At 35.5% G+C, this 18,346-nt stretch overlaps 1 protein-coding gene across 1 annotated transcript; it reads left to right on the forward strand.

Annotated features, from left to right (window-relative positions):
• The first annotated feature begins 4,848 nt into the window (after positions 1-4,848).
• LOC113352236 lies at positions 4,849-5,499 on the forward strand. Its single transcript, XM_026596081.1, has one exon. The coding sequence runs from the start codon at positions 4,849-4,851 to the stop codon at positions 5,497-5,499; it is 651 nt and encodes a 216-aa protein (XP_026451866.1).
• The last annotated feature ends 12,847 nt before the right edge of the window (positions 5,500-18,346 follow it).

Here is an 18,346-nt window from a genome sequence, read left to right on the forward strand (position 1 = left end):
GCAATGTTATGCAAATATTGATTTCACTTAACCTAAAAGCACTATGTGCTGATTTTAGTGGAAAGTCTCATGACTTGACCCATTCATTCGAGACATCAAACATGTCACAAATTGGGGGATACTCACTTGGGTATTGGTCTGGCGGTTTACAGCGTGCGGCGTGCAACGCACCCATTACGAGAAAGTGTCAGGAAAGGATGGAAGGTTAACAATAATGAGAGTGCTGGGTGAAAGTGTCACAAGTCTTCCCTCATAACGGAAACACGATGATCACCACTTTCTACACAGTTTCACTTCTCCACTCAACTTCCTTCATTTCCTATGAGATCAGGGTGCGCTCAATGACTTGTATAAATAGGTTTTCAACCTATTCCAAAAACAGGTGTTATCAACACAAGTGTCCAGAAATCATATTTTGATACAAGTCATAAAACAACCACACCTTCATAACTTAACATTCTGATCTCAAACACCTTCTTCGCTTCCCTCCCTAAGATCAACCCTTCTCCTTCACTTTGTGACCGAATCGAATCTGGAACAGTCATTTCTTGGTTTAGGCCAGAGTCTTACAGATTGATCTCTCGAATCTAAAAGTACTCCCGTGCAATGCATTTGTTTAGGGTTTGAATTTGTTTCTCATCAACACACCCAAATTTACCAAAAACAGCATAATCAGTTTTTACCCCAAAACAAGTATATACCTAGATTAATTCTAACCTCTAGGTTTGAATATATATACCTGGTCTTACTATCAAACACATTCACTGTTTTATAGGGCTACAATGACTCTGGTCATCTATTAGGGATGTAATGAATCTGGTAATTTTCTTTTTGTATAAAAGCTAGCATATTAGATTAGGTTACTAAACCTTCATGGATTTAGACTTCAACCGATTAATCAATTAAATGTTTTATTTAGAACGATTGTTTTGGCACCATGCAATATTTGAGTGGACCATTAAGTGCTTAGACCATCCATCCTACAAAATAAATAGGTGTACGTCCTAACTGTAAAAAATGATTAAGTCACCCTTTAAATAAATTAATATTTCATTTTTATATATTTTTTAATTATTTCCATCTATCTATATTGGATTCGATTAGGAAAAACAATCTAGTCGAACTAGAGGTTCGGCTACGGAAAAGATAAACATAATGTAGCTAAATTCTTGTGTTTGTTTTTGATATATGAACAACCCATTTAATTCGGCTAGAAAATAATTAAAAAGAAACTAAGTTCGGCTAGGAAGAAAATAAGTAATACCCAGACTAACCTCATCATTTAATTCGTCTAGAAAAAAAGGAAAAAAAAACTAGTAAATAAAGTCCTAAACAAATCCCTAAGTTGCTTGTAAAAACTGAACAATTTATTAAATTCGGCTAGAAGAAAAAACTAACTGAATCCAAGGTTCATACATGAAAAAAGTCCTAACAAAACCTCAATGCAACCCATTGAATTTGGCTAAAAAAATATAAAAACCTAGCCGAACCAAACTTAATATATATATATATATATTTGAAAACATTATTTAAGAAAGAAAATAATAAATTTTAATTTTTTCCAAAAAAAAAAAAGATGAAAATAATACTCCATCCGTTTACAGATAAGAGCTACTATCATTTATTCAGTTTGGTATATATTTAAGCGAAGATGAAGTACATATTTTCCAAAAACATAGGTAGCGTAAAGGTATTTTAGACATCAACTAAAATATGTTGATCAGGACAGTGTGTACCGGTATGAACCTGAAATTCAAGATGTGGACCAAGGGAAAGGGGGGAATTGGGACCAGCATTGCCAAGCTATGACTCAGTACCATTATCAAGCAGGGCAAGAAGACCAGGTAACTAATACAATTAACACTTTTCCCCTCCTTTTGCAAGTCCATTTATTCTATAAGTTTTCAGCCTATTATCAACATAGCATTTATTTTCATATTTTTCAAGCATATCATTCACTCTCATAGTGTTAGTCATTTTAAGAATCCAACTGTATAACATAGGAAAATGAAAATTTTATCTTGGAATTGTCAAGGCCTTGGTCATAAAGACACTAGGGATCATTTGAAATATTGCATTCATAGTAATGACCCTGACATAGTCTTCATTTCAGAAACCAAAAACAACTATAAGAAAGCAAACTCGTTTATTAGACATTTTGGTTATCCCAATTATTGGTCTCAATCTTCTTTAGGCCTCTCTTGAGGAATTGTCCTTCTTTGGAAGGATGGTATGAGCATACAAATAACAAATGAACAAAAAAATCTAATTGAAGTCATGATCACAGATGGTCCTAGAAATTTACAATGGCTTCTAACCTGTCTATATGGAGGTACAAAGTACATAGAAAAGAAGGAACTTTGGGAAAATATCACCAACAGAAGTCAGAACATTCAAGTCCCATGGATGCTAATTGGAGACCTAAACATCACTATTAGCAGTGAAGAGAAGATCTCCAAGGAAGAAAAATCACAATCCAACATCAACAAATGCATAAGAGAATGGCTTCTTCAAACTGATCTAGTGGAGTTCAAATTCTCAGGCTATCCCTACACATGGAGCAATCACAGAAGGAATGACCAACTGGTGGAGGCAAAACTGGACAGGACCATAACAAATACACAATGGCATGACAATTTTAAAGTTGCTACAACATACAGTCTAACAGCTTTTGGTTCAGATCACTCTCCAATTTTACTTCATACAAATCCAGCTGAGAAAGACATTAAAACAACATTCAGACTTTATGAGAACTGGATACACCAAGACTCCTGCAAAGAAGTAATTGCCAAAGCTTGGAAACAACATCAACATGGATCTGCAGCTTTTCAAACTGTATCAAGACTAAAGCAAACAAAAAAAGATATTCAAAAATGGAACTTTGAAGTCTTTGGTAATGTGAATCAACACATCAACGAAGTGGAGAAGAAGATTCAAGATGTTCAAGAAAATCAGAGACACAACAATGGAGATGAATTAAGTAATCTTCATCAAGAACTAAGATTCTGGTACAAAATGGATTCTGAAATGAAATATCAAAACTCCAGGGAAAACATTTTGAAGAAGGAAAGTAGAAACACCAAATACTTCCATTAAAAAGCCAACTTCAGAAGAAGGAGGAATCACATTGACTCTCTCAAGGATGATCTAGGAATATGACACTCGGATAGAAAGGATATTGAACTACTTCTCAACAAGCACTTCAGCTCTATTACCACTACTACAAATCCAAAGAAAAATGAGGAAATCTTAAGTCTGATCAGTCCTTGCATAACAGCAGAAGACAATGCTAGTTTAACACGAGTACCTGACTTAGAAGAAATCAAAGACACAGGTTTTCAAATAAAACCTTGGGTTGCACCATGACCAGATGGTTTTCAAGCAGGTTTCTACCAAAAATGTTGGAGCATAGTCAGTGAGGACATCACTCAAATGGTTCAACAATTTTTCAGAAAAGGATTCTTCTCAAGGAGCTTAACTACAAATTCCAAACCCTGATCCCGAAAATTGAGTGTCCCCAAAATCCATCAGATTATAGACCTATAATCCTATGCAACATAAACTACAAAATCATATCCAAGATCCTTGCCAACAGATTAAAACCAATTTTACAAAAAATAGTGTCACCTTTTCAAGCAGCTTATGTCCCAAACAGAAACATCTCAGATAACACTATAATATCTTATGAAATTGTTGATCATATGAAGAGAAGTAGAAGGAAATTTGGTGAGGTGGGTATCAAGCTGGACATGTCAAAAGCATTTGACATGATTGAGTGGAAGTTCTTATTGGATATTATGAAACATCTTACCTTCTGCAAAAAATGGTGTCAAATGATCAATCGATGCATTGGAACTACCTCAGTATCTGTGCTTCTTAATGGTTCCTCTTGCCAACCTTTCATCCCTTCAAGAGGCTCAAGGCAAGGGGATCCAATTTCACCATATTTATTCATTCTGTGCATGGAAGGATTCTCAAGAATGATGTGCAAGGCTGAGAGCTTAAGGAAAATACAAGGAATAAAACCAAGTCAACATAGTCCCAGCATCAATCACTTGTTATTTGCTGATGACTGTCTCCTATTCTGCAAAGGAAAAGAGCAAGACATCAAAAACATCCTAGACATCATCACTAAATTCAGCAATGCTTCTGGACAAGTAGTGAACTTGAACAAATCCAGTGTGTTCTTCAACAAGCATATGCAACCACAAAGAAGCAATCATATCATTAGTATTCTTCAAATGGATTAAATGAAAAATATCTAGGCCCACTGTTCTTAGGCAAGAACAAGAAATAAAGTTTCAAACCAATTGAAGAAAAGGTTCAAAACAGGCTGAGCACTTGGCAAGAAAAAATAGTTGATCAAGCTGGCAGATCCACTCAAGTTCAATCAGTTCTAAGTACAATGGAAAATTATCAAATGGGATGTTTCAAAATGCCAAAGTATGTCATTGATTCTATTGACAGAATTCAAAGAAGATACTGGTGGAGGAAAAAAAATAAAGAAGGAATGAATCAAATTTCTTGGGGTGAAGTTTGTAAACCCAAAAGAATGGGTGGATTGGGCTTCAAAAAAACCAAAAAATTCAATGATGCTCTGCTAGCAAAATTGGCATGGAAAATGATCACAGACCAGAACTCTCTTTGTGCCAGGATTCTAAGAGTCAAGTACTTCCACAACAAAGATCCTCTAAGTGATAAAATTACTTATCATTGTTCTTGGATATGGAAAAGCATACATAAAGGACTTCAGATTGTCAAGAAGTATTACATATGGAGTGTAGGGGATGGTTCTAGAGTCAAAATATGAAAACACAATGGGAAATCCATATTTTAGCCACTGTCATAATGTGGCAAATTTGGAAATCCGGATGCATAACAGTATTTGAAGAAAAAGTCTCACATCCTAACAGTATCATAATAAGCATTAGACAATTTTGCATGAAATACAACATATTAGGTAGTGAGACTAACTCTATAAGCAGAAACAATAGAAGCAGGACTAAAGATAAGTGGAAAAAACCACCTGAAAATTGGTGGAAATTAAATTTTGATGCTGCTTTTGATAAGGATACAAATATTTGTGGCATTGGGCTAATTTTAAGAGACTTTGCAGGAAGATTTGTGGAGGCCATGGTGAAAGTTACTAAAGCTAGAGATACAGAGCAGGGGGAAAGTTTAGCTCTGCTAGAAGCTGTGGAATGGGTCAGAAGTAGAAATTGGAGGAATGTTATCATTGAAGGAGATTGTAAGACTGTTATTGAAGCTGTGACTTCAAATTTTGGCAATTCATCTTGGCAGGATCATAATCTTCTTTCGGATATTAGTAGGTTAGTAAAAGCTAGTAGTAATATCAGTTGTACTTTCTTTCCTAGGACTGGTAATGAAGAGGCTGATGGATTAGCCAAATATGGCAAAAGATATGAATGTAATCAAGTATGGTCTGTTAACCCACCAAGATGTATCCACTCAATTCTTGAGTTGGACAACCCTATATAATTGTTTCCTTTTAAATTATGAATTTGCTTTTATGATTAAAAAAAGCTAAAATATGTTGATCGGGACGTTGTATTTTACTTCATAATAACCTACAAAGAAAATGAAGAAATAGTAGATGACCCCCGGTCTAATACGTAGAAATGCCAATAAAAAATATACAGGGAGGATGCAAGATTGCTTTGCATTCAATATGAAAGCTAATGATTTGATACTTTGGCCACCTTTCATGCATGCTAAATACGATTTTCCATGCATGCTAAATACGATTTTGCGAATGAATTGGCATCATTCCATAACAATTTTGTTACCACTGAATAAGGCCGACGCCGGGATGCATCATATGGATCGATGGTGCTTCTTAAATTTCAAGTAGTTCCAATAGAGTGGTATTTTGATTGGCCTACTTGGATCAATTCTCTGGTCCTCAAAAGTGACCAAAACAATATTTCTTCTTAAATTTCACTAAATGCTAATTTCCTATTATTTCTTTTAAAAGAAATCAACAACCTAAACACCCAATCACATCTCTCACACCATGTTGAGAGTTGCGCTTACCTTCCCTCCCACTGGTTGGTGAACTAAACCCTCGTTCCTGATTGGCTGAAAAACAAGTTAGCCCCTTACATTCCGTGGCCGTCAATTTCTAATTAAATAGATTCAATCCGGTGCTCAAAATTAAACGGTAGCGTCCATCCTTTTTTTTTGTGGTAGGTAAACGAAACCCTTGATTCTGATTTGCTGAAATTTTAACAAGATTCTTGCACCGCGTTTACATGATTTTAATAAAATTCAGACCTTCAGATTTCCTAAAATCTAAGATCTCGAATTTTGGGACCATAAAATATATTTTATAAAAAATGAGTGATTATATTCTTTACGGGAAATCTTATTAATTTCCATAAAAAAGAAAATCGTAAAAAAAAAACTTAGAAACAATCTTTCCAAAATCGGAACTTAAATCGGAACCGTCGATTTTGTTCGGTATATTTTTGGCGAGTTTAGACGAACCTTAAATTTATGAATGTGTATACGCGTTTATTTTTGAGAAACAAATACAAAACTTCCAGGAAAGGGAGGTACTTACCGTTCATATAAAATTTAATTTGAGAAACTAATCGAAGTTTCCAAGCTAATGTCGATACTTACCAATCCTACTAATAAATTCGCATTCTAAGTATCGATGATTTCCGGCTTAAGATCTTATGCTCTAACCCTAAGCTTTTCTGTCTCTCTTCTTCTTCTTGAGTTTCTTCTTTCTTTTTCTAAGGATCGACTTTTTTAATTTTGATTTCGTTAATCAAAAGTTTAGTGCTTAGTCGATTTTCTTCTTTGGTTGAACATGCAAGCCAGTTAAGTTTGCTATGTATTATATGGGTTCCTTTTCAAATTTTTTCTAATGGGACGTTTAGGGCCTGTTTGGTACAGTTTTGAAAAACAGTTTTCAAAAATAGTTTTCCACTGTTTTAAAAACATATCCTTTTTTCCTTGTTTTCATTTTCTAAAAATTGTTTGGTAAACTGTTTTTGAAAACAAGGAAAACCAACTAAATCGGATCAAGCGTAAAGATTCGTCTAAGAGATAGTGATATTGGCCATGACTCACTTGCAGTCATTCCCCATCTCTTACTTTGTTCTGAAAAGAAGAAAAGAATAAAGAAAAGATAAAAAGAGAAAACACAGAAAACAATAATTTGTTGTTTTCATTTTTTTGTTTTTAAAAACAGAAAACAGATAAAAAACATTTTCTGAAAATGTCCTTACCAAACGCGTTTTCTCCTGTTTTCTGTTTTCTCTGTTTTTAAAAACAGAAAACTGTTTTTGAAAACTATACCAAACAGGACCTTAGGTATCCATTTTCTGTTTGCAGATTATGGATACCAATAATGATTATTCCCAACTTCGAACCACAACAAGGTAACAATGTTTTCTTCTTTTTATTCTCATTTGTGTAGGTAGGATTTTAGGATTTGTTTATTGCTCTTTGTCATGGTTTTCTGATTTTCTGGGTTTACTTAATCACTTTTTTTGTTGTTATTTTTCATTGATTTTTTGTTTTGTTTTTGTGGGTGTGGTAGATGTCTGGCATCTTCTTCATGATGATTTATTTTCAGCTTAATTTGATTTTGATCATAGTCGTAATATTTTTAACATATATTATTTTTTACCTAATTCACTTTTTTTTTTAATTCCTGTGAGTGAGCTAGGGTTTCTTAATTTTGAATAAGACCTTTTTTTTTGCTATTTTCTTTTGATTTTCGATTTATCGATTGTTCTTAATATATCATATATATTCTTATGTTTTGCCGATTTCGTAGTGTAATAGGATGTATTGGAGCTGATCGATTTCGTAGTGCAGTGGGATAATGGAGATGTTGTTGGGTATAATTCTCAATAGGCTGTAGATAGATTATGCAAATTACATATTTGTTTATGTAATGAACAGTATGGTGGCTTTATCATTTTCAATGAACAGTTTGCATGGCATTTTATTTTCAGTCTATTTTTTTCTTTCCTTGCAGCTACCTGGGTTATATCTGTTTGTTATAGACTACCGCAAATTGCAACAAGGAGTTATATCTGTCTGTTATAGGGTTCGCAAAGGTTTGTATGTAGGTACGACTAACTTAAGCACAACCAATGGACTAAAAATGCTGCAGCAAACTAATCTTTTTTTTAACCTTTTTGTATTTTTTTCCAAATATATATCATATTAGGTTTTATTTGCTCTCTCGATGTTACCTGAATTTTCTTTTGTATTTAGCTAGCAGGACTATGCTTATGCGATAATCTCTAATTAACGGTTTATTATCTGTCCTAATCTCATGGGTTTTCCTCTCTATACGGGCAATCTAATTTAAGGTAATTCAATTTTTTTTGTTGTTCTACGTTGTACGGTGTAATGCTCTACGAGCTGGTAATTCAAGTCTGAACGCTATCAGCCATTGCCTACGTACATCTAAACTAGAAAGAGTTCTTACCTACGTACATCTAAATCTCTTTGAAGGTGGGAGACGAAATAAATGATTCACCATCTCTTTCTTATGCTGACGTTGGGATTTCTTTACGAATTCAGTTAGAAGGAAAATGCAATGCAGTTTCAAAGGTATATGCACTTTTAACTTTTTTTTTTCTTTTAATTTTTTTTTTTAATCTTTATGCTTTAATCACTTGGCACATTAAAATGTTGCTTTGTAATAAAAAATGCCCTTTCTTATAAAAGGGCAACACAACTACTGGCTAGCAGGTGGTGTTTAATGTAAACTGTTGTCCTATTTAGATTTTCCCTTCTAGAGGCGAATAACAAAAATGAAAGTTCTTTCCAGCTACTTTCACCGTAACTTCATATACAGATATACATACTTCTCTTGATTTTTCTCTTTGTTGAGTATGTGACATGATCTTTGAATTCCACTAATTCACTAAAACTGTTATACTCATTTGGAATCTTAAGAATGTAAGGGTTCATGTCTTCCATGTTTCAGTTTGTTTACTAACTCTTCAAAATTCTGATTGGTGGAGGTAGAGGCACAGATGGTGAGGTGATGGTGCCGCGCAATGCCCTTACAAATTAAGAATTTCTTACAAGGTATTTTGACCCAATGGAATATCTTTTTTTCCTTTTTGAGAACACGTTCTTTTCTTAATATGTCCATAAATGTCTTAGTTAGTTGGTTAGTTCCATGCCCAAATTATAAAAGAATAGGCTACTGGATTTTTCGTAATTTCGCAAGGTAACGACTATAAATATTACAATCAAAGTAGTATATAATTTCGTAAGATATCGGCTATAAGATTTAGAGATTTTTGTCAAACGGAGAGTAAAAATGGATCCGAGAAGAGCGACAATCGTAGTTGACTCACTGACTCGTACCTAGTTGATATATTATTTTAAATTAGCCCAAACTATCCATACAAAAATACTATTACCACACCTATTCCACCACCAACGACCCAGAAAGAAAAAGAAAAATGACTTCTGCAATGACTTCTTCGTCATCGTACAAACTGCATACAATAAAAACAGCCAAATCATGAAAATAATGGAAGAACAAACCTGAAGACCCGCTTCACCGTCGTAGAACAAAACGAAAACTAAGAACAACAAATAACAGTTCAGATTTATTTGCAAACAGATCTTAAATGCAAGCAAATAAGTAGAACAACCAACACGCTCAACTTTTTTTTTTTTTACCTAGACCTAATTCAAAACAACGACAAACGAGAAGAAGGAAGACTTTAACTGAAAAAAACAACATATATGTGCATCAAATCATGTAAATCGCAACATCAAATAGTCTTTTTTATGAAGAAAACCTTTAGCAATGAAGCAAATCGATCCAGTAGGTCTAAGAAACATGTCCGTAAAGTTCTCCACATCATCAAATATCCTTCCCTGGTGAGTCTCAATTTTCAATAATTTAAATTGATTTCTATTTGTTTTTATAGATTTTGATTGAATTTTTTTGATAACTAAACAGAGTGAGTATTCAATCATTTAAAAAACTTGGAAGAGGAGACTTATCTTAAAATAGGGCATTCTCTGTCGCATATGTTCAGTATGGGTAGATTGGAATTGTTACGCGTGGAGTAGATGGTAGTGGACTGGTGGTGTTGAGTTAATTTTTATTCTTTTAGCCATAATCTGTGATTTTGTATCGTCGCCTGTGGAGCATGGAGTAGATGGTGGTGGACCGGTGGTGAATTTAGTTTTGTGTGGTGGGTGCACTAAGTATGGGTAGATCGGTCTAATTTAGAACAAAATATAGATTAGGTCCGAGCTAACGGCTATAAATCATACTGAAGCTTTGCACTGGATTTTTCCACACTTTAATAAGTTAACATCGCTGCTTTGTTTCTCGATTCTCGCAGGCTTAGCTATTATAATTCGACAAGATGATGAGCATTTTTTTGCTGCCAAATTATGCTTTAATTAACCACTTGCAGTTTCAACCATTGCAGAGCATCAACAGGTCTGTAGCACTCCTTCATATGGGACTGGAATTCCTTAATCAATAGACGACCTTAGCTAACACTCCCTTTGTATGCACTTTTGTTTTCAATTAATAAACATCATTTCTGTTAAACGATGACACATGTGGTGAACAAATTGGGAAGGGAACCTTCTAAGCGTGCTGTAATCAACTATATGTTCACTCGACCATGCATTGTTTAAGCTCCATTATGGCTCGCTGTTGCAATGACCGCGACATAACATAACTGTTTAACCACGTACTAACCCAAATTAGTTATGATTTTCAAGTGTATATTCACATTCTGAGAGAGTTGAAGCTAGAATATTGGTGCATTATCTAATGGTGCTCTTGGTGGCAGCAAGATATAAAAACTGGGGCGCCCTGTATAGGAAAAACATGTTCCATCATTGTTCAATTTTATATCTTTTAACACTTTCTGATGAGTTATAATTGCATATCTACTTATTTATCTCATCCTGATTGTTGTGTATGTAGTATTACTAGGAGTCCATAAAGCTTTTTGTCCGTTGGGAGTATCTTTCAATGTTTAGATATATCATTCAATTAATCCAATGAAAAACATGAAAGAAAGCTAACATGACTCAAAAACAGATGTTCGCAATATCCGGTGTTAGTTGGACAAGGAAGAAACCTAAGAAACCCTGGACAGGCCAAAAAAAATTGTGTTCAAGGAAATGGTGCAGTGACTGTGAATGATGAATCCCCATAATCCTTCTTAAGTGCTGGCGTTCTTTCTTTGAGTGAGTGGTCAAGCAGTCCAAAGTATCTTCTTCTCTATTGGTTCTTTGTCATGCTATGGCTTCTCATAAACGTTAAAAATCGTTTATGGCAGCTGGTAGTTGGTGTTTTCAAAGGTTCTAAGTAAGGCTTACCTTTGTTAACCCTCAATTTTGCATTTTTCTTTAGGGGCAATATGTGCCAATAATATTCGTATCATGTCATCCACATTGGCTGGGCTTGGTATCTGGGGTCTGGAACCACAAATGGGTATGTTTGGAGGGGCAACAATGCAATATGTATTTCGGTGTTAATGATCCCGTGTTAGTTTATGTAGGCATAGTGAGCGATAACGAGATGCCTGCATCTCAGCCTGTTGTCTTTTTCTTTTGACTGATATGTACTGATGGCAGTGGGGATGCATGGAGTACAGAAAACCAGATGGGAAGATATATACCTAGGAAACCACTAGCTTTGCATTGCACCCTGTCATGTCACGGAAAGTAAGCTCTTTTATCCACATGTTTATCATTTTGTTCTTTAACTTTTTAATTTTGACTTATATGGTGGCTGGTTAGGTAGTTTTGTTTTAATTTTGACTTATACGATGGGTGGTTAGGTAGTTTTGCGATGATTTTACTTTCTTAACAACAAAAATTGATTTCTTATTTTTAACTTTTTAATAGTTGTTTGAAATTTTATTTGGAGTTGGATGAGTGAAAAATCGAGTAGTAATGTTGTGGGTTAATGATATGCTTATCTAAATGTAACTTTGAAATTTTATTTGGAGTTGGATGAGTGTAAAATCCAGTAGTAATGGTGTGGGTTTTTTTCTTTTCTGTAAGCTAAAATGCATTCAAAAGACTAATTTGGGGAGTTAGTAACCCTTACATCAAATTGAGTAGAGTCATCTAATGTTGGGTCAGAAGAATCAACCCAAACATTTGATTTATCTACTTCCAAAGCTATTTTAAAAAATTTCGGAATTTCCTTTCTCCAGTTAAGGAAAGAACTAAAGTTTTTGGCTTCTTTGGCCCATTAAGTCATCCACAGTATTAGCTGATCTTGGGACAAAATGAAATCCCAAAAAATTATTACAAGACTTAAGTTCATTGACGACTTCATCTAAAATTGGAATATTTTGCCATTATAGCAATGATACTTTTCCATTAAGATAATCGAACAGGATCTTAATGGTGTGGGTTAAAATGTGCTTATCTAAAATTCTAAATTTGCCGGTGCTACTGTAGTACAGTGGTAAAGTCACTGGGTGATGATACCATTGACCTGAGTTCGAAACTCACTAGCATCAAAAAATTTTACCGATAAAAAAAAAATTTAAATTTAATTTTAGTACATGTCATCCTTATATTACCACATCAATTTGTATCTTTAAGTTCATAGTTTGTTGAAGTACCCTGGAGTCTCATAATTAGACTTCCCTCTGTGAACCGTCGCTGAAACACCCCTTATGAGCATGACGGCTATATCATCTTCAATGTACAGGTAATTTCCAGTCTAAAGGGGTTATATCATCTTCAAAGAAGGTATTTATGCAGGGTACAAACAACTAAAAACTTAAGGGGGCTGTGTGTTGTTGTAGTTATAATTTCACCTTGCCTGTTCTTCCACGAAGGGATGTCCTAACTGGTGGTTGCACATTGCACGACCCTGTTCTCCATTGTTCATACACGGCCAAGTTATTACACCATATCTTATGCAAGCACTTTGTGAACACTCCCAACTAACAATTTATGAAGGATAATTTTTTCGAACATAAAAAGTTCAAATAATTTCTTTAGCTAAAAGTTATGTAAATTTATGCAAGTATTCATGTGCTGCATTTGCAAGTTGTTCAACAAATAGAGAGAACGCAATCAGTTATAGTACACGAAGAACCACTCCCAGAAAGATCCATATAGATGGGTTCGAGACAAAAAATTGTTCTTTATGTTAATTTATGAACCATAATATTGGGCATACCAAAATCTTCCAAGGCATACTGAATGAAGACAAAAAAGGTTGTGAAATGGCAAAATCAGATAACCCCTTAACCCAAAATTTTTTTAATGCAAATCTGCCCTTTACGTATTAGTGTTAATAATCTTGATTAGTGATTAAATATTTTGTTTAGTGATTAAAATAATTTTCAGAATTATAAGAGTTGTTTAGATGAAAAATTTAAGGAAAAAAAATCAAAGTTTTGGTTTGGTTAAGAAGGAGAGAAAGAGAAGGAGAAAGTGAGAAAATTCTAATTCTTGATTCAATGGAAGATGAGGAGGGTCATATATCATCTAAAAAACCTAGGAAAATACACATCAACTACACCAATGATTCCCAAATGGATGATTTCTTAGATTATGAGAATGATTTTACACTCAAGCTCAAACTCAAACACAAACTCAAGATGATGAGTTTTATGAGCCAAATCGTGATGATGAAGACATTGATGAGGAACCCAATGCTTCTAATACACATGTACACTTATATCTTATACTTAATCTCACTTTTATAGCTCTCAATTATCAAAAGTTAGGTTTTTTGAATCATGGTTCGGCGAAACAGGTTGAGGTTCGGCTCACATCTATGAGCTGAATCTACCAATTGATGAACGATTCGGCTTACTGAATCTGTTTACTGCATGCGCCGAACCTATAATTTCCAATTCCAACCCTTTTGATAGACACTAGTTCGGCTTATATGAAAGTTTCATAGTAAGCCGAACAACATCCTGAATAGCCCGGAATAGAATCATTACTAATTCGGCTTACATATCCAAAATAGTATGTGCCGAACATAATTTTTTAATTTCTGGGTTGAAATATTGTTACTGGTTCGGCACATATGGAGAATATCGTATCAGCCGAAACCTCTTATGTTCAAGGTTCGGCACATAATATGATTATCGTCTGAGCCGAACATGAATTTGTTAATTTTTGGGTTAAGATATTGTTCGTGGTTTGGCACATATTGAGGATATCGTATAAGCCGAAACCTGTAAATGTTTATAGTTCGGCACATAAGGTGATTATCGAATGCGCCGAACCTGAAGGACAAATGATTCTGCGCGTAACTAACATTAGAGGATAAGCCGAACTTTATAAATTCGACGCATAACTGTTAAGCTATTCATTAAAACATGAAATTGAAGGTGTCCATAACCCAATCCCAGCACCATTAAAAACAAAGTTCATCACCTAAAAGCAAAGGTGTTTGCAACACCATAAAAGTGTACCTAAAACTTAAGAAAAAGTGTACCATAAAAGGGCATTTAACCACGACCCCTCTCCTTAGTTGCACGACCACCTCTTCTTCCACCTTGGTCTTCATCTTCCGACGCATCATTACCGGGTTGGACGGTAGCACCACCTTGGCTTGTATACCTTCACCAACTTGTCGAGACCTCTTAGTGTTAGGCCTTTGTTTGGGTTCCTCGGGTCCTTGTCCTTTTTTGATGATTGAATCCCACTTGTTGATGAGGTATTTTTGTTCTTCCACGGTCATTGGTGTTTTGCAACCAAGTTTGGCCTTCATTTTTTTCAACATCTCCCTACCCGCGGCAACCTATTTTTTCATTTGTCAACAACGTATAACCATGAGGTTGAAGACATTTTTACCATAACTAATATATGAAAATAGTATAAAGTGAAGTCATTCTTACCATAATGTTGAAAGCCTTGACTACATCTTCGGAAGTAGACTTGTTGGTGATCTTGATTGGCTTCGCCTTCCCCTTATCAGCTATCTTTTGCCTTTTCTTATTGATAATGAAGGGATGAGAAATTTGGTTATACCAATCCATATAGCCCGGATCCTCTTCACATGGATCATCAAGTAAAGGTGTTAACTTGGATGCATCTAATGTGTGATTGTCTAAATTATTCCAAAACTCAACGGTGGGATCAGGATCATACTTTGGTTCCCAAGATGAAGTTGTGCTTTTAGTTCCCTTACCACTCTTTGGTAACAACCTGAATTTCTCGTCAAACAAAGGAACCTTTTGGACGCATCCTAATTGACGGAGTACTCGCTTAGGATCGAATATAACATAACCACCGGGATACCACAATGGCCCATGATACATACCTACCGGCATATCCTAATCTTCAACAACTTCATCTTCTTCATCTTCCTTCTCATATGGTTGAAAAGTGACATCATCAACACCAAGACGGTCTAACGTCTCTCTCAAACTTGCCACCAACTTCTTTTTGTTCCTTTTCTTGGAGTCCTCGTACGCGTACCGTGCTGCAGTTGGCTCAGTATCAACATAATCGACATCTTTCTCAAATACTTTGGCCAAGTTCAAAATTGGGAAATGGTCATATATCCACACCTACCAAAGAACCACATTAAAAAATCAAAGGAATTGAATTGATAGAAACAAGTTTTACTTGGAAACATCAAAGTAAGACTAAAGTTTGCAAACTCAGAGAACTGTTCGGCTTATATGGATCAAGTATTATAAGCCGAACCAAGTAAGTAAAAACTTCGGCTTAAAATTTTATGGTTATAAGCCGAACCATACTCTGAACTCCCAAAAGTTACCTGGAGCAAAGTGAAGTTCCCTCCGATGTTTGTACTTGTCAACCTAGACGCGGTGGCAAGTTGGTCCAGCAGGTAAGCGAGCGTAGCCGTTCCCCAAGCAAACTTGTTACAAGTTTCAAGATTCTTTACCAATTGGAGATAATTAGCATTTACCTTGTTTCCGGTAGTGTCGGGAAAGATGTCTCTACCAAGAGTATAAAAAGTAGGCAGTTCCGGTTTGCTTCACTTTGACGGGATCCATTATCAACAAACCTTGTGTGACTCTTTCCTTTGTGTTCTCAAACTCCCTTTTTGTTAGTCAACTTGATCTTCTTATTCTTCTTATTTCTGCCACCTGGTATGCAAACGGTATCGACATCTTTAACTGATCGACAAAACTCCAACTCAGTTTTCATTGAACCCCAACCAAGGCATTCCAGGTACAAATTGTATAGCTCATCCAACTCATGTCATAAAACCCTTCATCCACACTTACACCCCTTGCTTTAAGGCATGTGATCTTACTAGCCTCATCAGGAGTGATTGCCATCTCTCCAAAAGGTAATTGAAATGTGTAAGTTTCTGGACAAAAGCGCTCGGTAAATGCAGAGGCCGACACACTATCATATTTCTAATGTCCATAATTGATGATAGGCCATAAAGCACTGCGTTTTACGTAATCAATCACCTCAGGAACCTCTTCATCAAGACTCCATTCCGCTGCCCTCTAGTGTCTCAATACTCGGACTGCACGGTTGTGATCAGGAGTCTCATAAATTTTCTTCGCCCAAGAATCGGCATAACCAATCAACACATTTCCTCCATCTTCCGGAAGATCATGAGGAAAACCATCTGATCGAGGTGTAATTACGTCATCTTCATCAGGAATGTGTAAACCAGTGATCCGTGGATCATCATCGTTCTTCTCTTTCTCGGGTTCTGCCACCTTCTTACCTTTCTTGTCTTTCTTGGGTTTTCCTTGGGGTTGTGTTTCTTGATGAACTTCTTGATTATCATCAACTTCTTCATCTTCAGCTATTCCTTCTTCTTGTCTTTCAATTCTTACTTGTTCAGCTTCTTCTTCTAAAATTCCTCCTCTACCCCCCGCTCCCAATTTTTTCTTACCTCCTCCTCTAGGATCGGTAGTTTTAGAAGTAGAAGGTGTTACCTCCATCTTCTTCCTCTTTGTAGCTGCATTGGTCCTGACACAAGTATGAAAGTTATAAGACTAATTCGAACAATGAAGATATTTGGAAAGCCAAAAACTTGTAAGAAAATAAGAAGGTCGGCTTACCCGAAATAACACATATGAGCCGAATCATGTCTTGAAATTTTTATTAGCTTACACAGAGAGTAGATCTGCTCATACCACAAAACAATTATAATCCGATCCTATATATTCGGCTCACAACCGATACCGTCGAATAAGCCGAGTCTATGATTATGAACTCAAACATGTATTCGGCGCAACATGATATCATATAAATAAGCCGATCCTATACACTTGTAAAATTTATGAAATTTTAACAATGATATTCGGCGCAACCCTAATACTATCGAATAAGCCGAATATAGACTTATGAATTGAAACCTTTATTCGGCACAAAACTAATACAACCATACAAGCCGATCCTAAGCACATGCAAAAATTCTGAAATTCAAACAACAATTATTCGGCACAAAACTAATACTACCATACAAGTCGATCCTAAGCACATGCAAAAATTCTGAAATTCAAACAACAATTATTCGGCACAAAACTAATACTACCATACAAGCCGATCCTACGCACATGCAAAATTTCTGAAATTCACAAAACATATTCGGCAGAAAACTAACACCATCGAATAAGCCGATCCTAAATATAAGTCTCTGTGTCACTAAGTTCGGCTCAAAACGGATTTCAGATATACGCCGAGCCGTTCATATGCACTTTCAGGGTTCAGTTTCAAGAACAGCTCGACGCACATCTAAGATTTTTTTTGCTCCGAACCATACCCTGTAACCGCCGCAGAAACATGATTTTGAAGAATTAAATCGAGCAAACCAATCTAAAACATCAAATACGAGACGGGTTTGTAGAACTAACCTTCTTATTCTCATTTCCGGAGTTGGTTCTTCTTCAATCTCTTCTTCCGGTTGATTTTGAGTTTGTTCTTCACTCTCTAAATCTTCTTCTTCTTCAATGGGTTGTTGAGTCGATCGATTTGAACGAGATACTGGCTTACGACGACCCATTATATGGATGAGTTTAATCGTCGACTAAATTTTCAAGAATCGACGATTAAATTTCCGCGATGAAAAAAAAAAGGGAAGGGTGAATGAGTTCGGCTGTGGAGAGGAAGAAGAAGAAGGTGAATGAAACTGATTTTAGGTGTAGTTGATTATAGGTTTTGTATTAGGGTTAGGGATAGATTAGTAGTAATTTAAAGGATTTAAGGGCATATAGGTAATTGAACCACCCCATAGGGTACCCCTTATAAGGTCACCCAAGTTAAGACTAGTGCTTTGTATGCCTAAGAAGATTTTGGTATGCCCAAAATCAGGGTTCTAATTTATTATTTTCCTCCTTATATCAAATACCCTTCTTGACTCTTCTTTGTGGCTCTG

The sequence above is a fragment of the Papaver somniferum genome, chromosome 2, assembly GCF_003573695.1.
Source record: "Papaver somniferum cultivar HN1 chromosome 2, ASM357369v1, whole genome shotgun sequence".
NCBI lineage: Eukaryota > Viridiplantae > Streptophyta > Magnoliopsida > Ranunculales > Papaveraceae > Papaver > Papaver somniferum.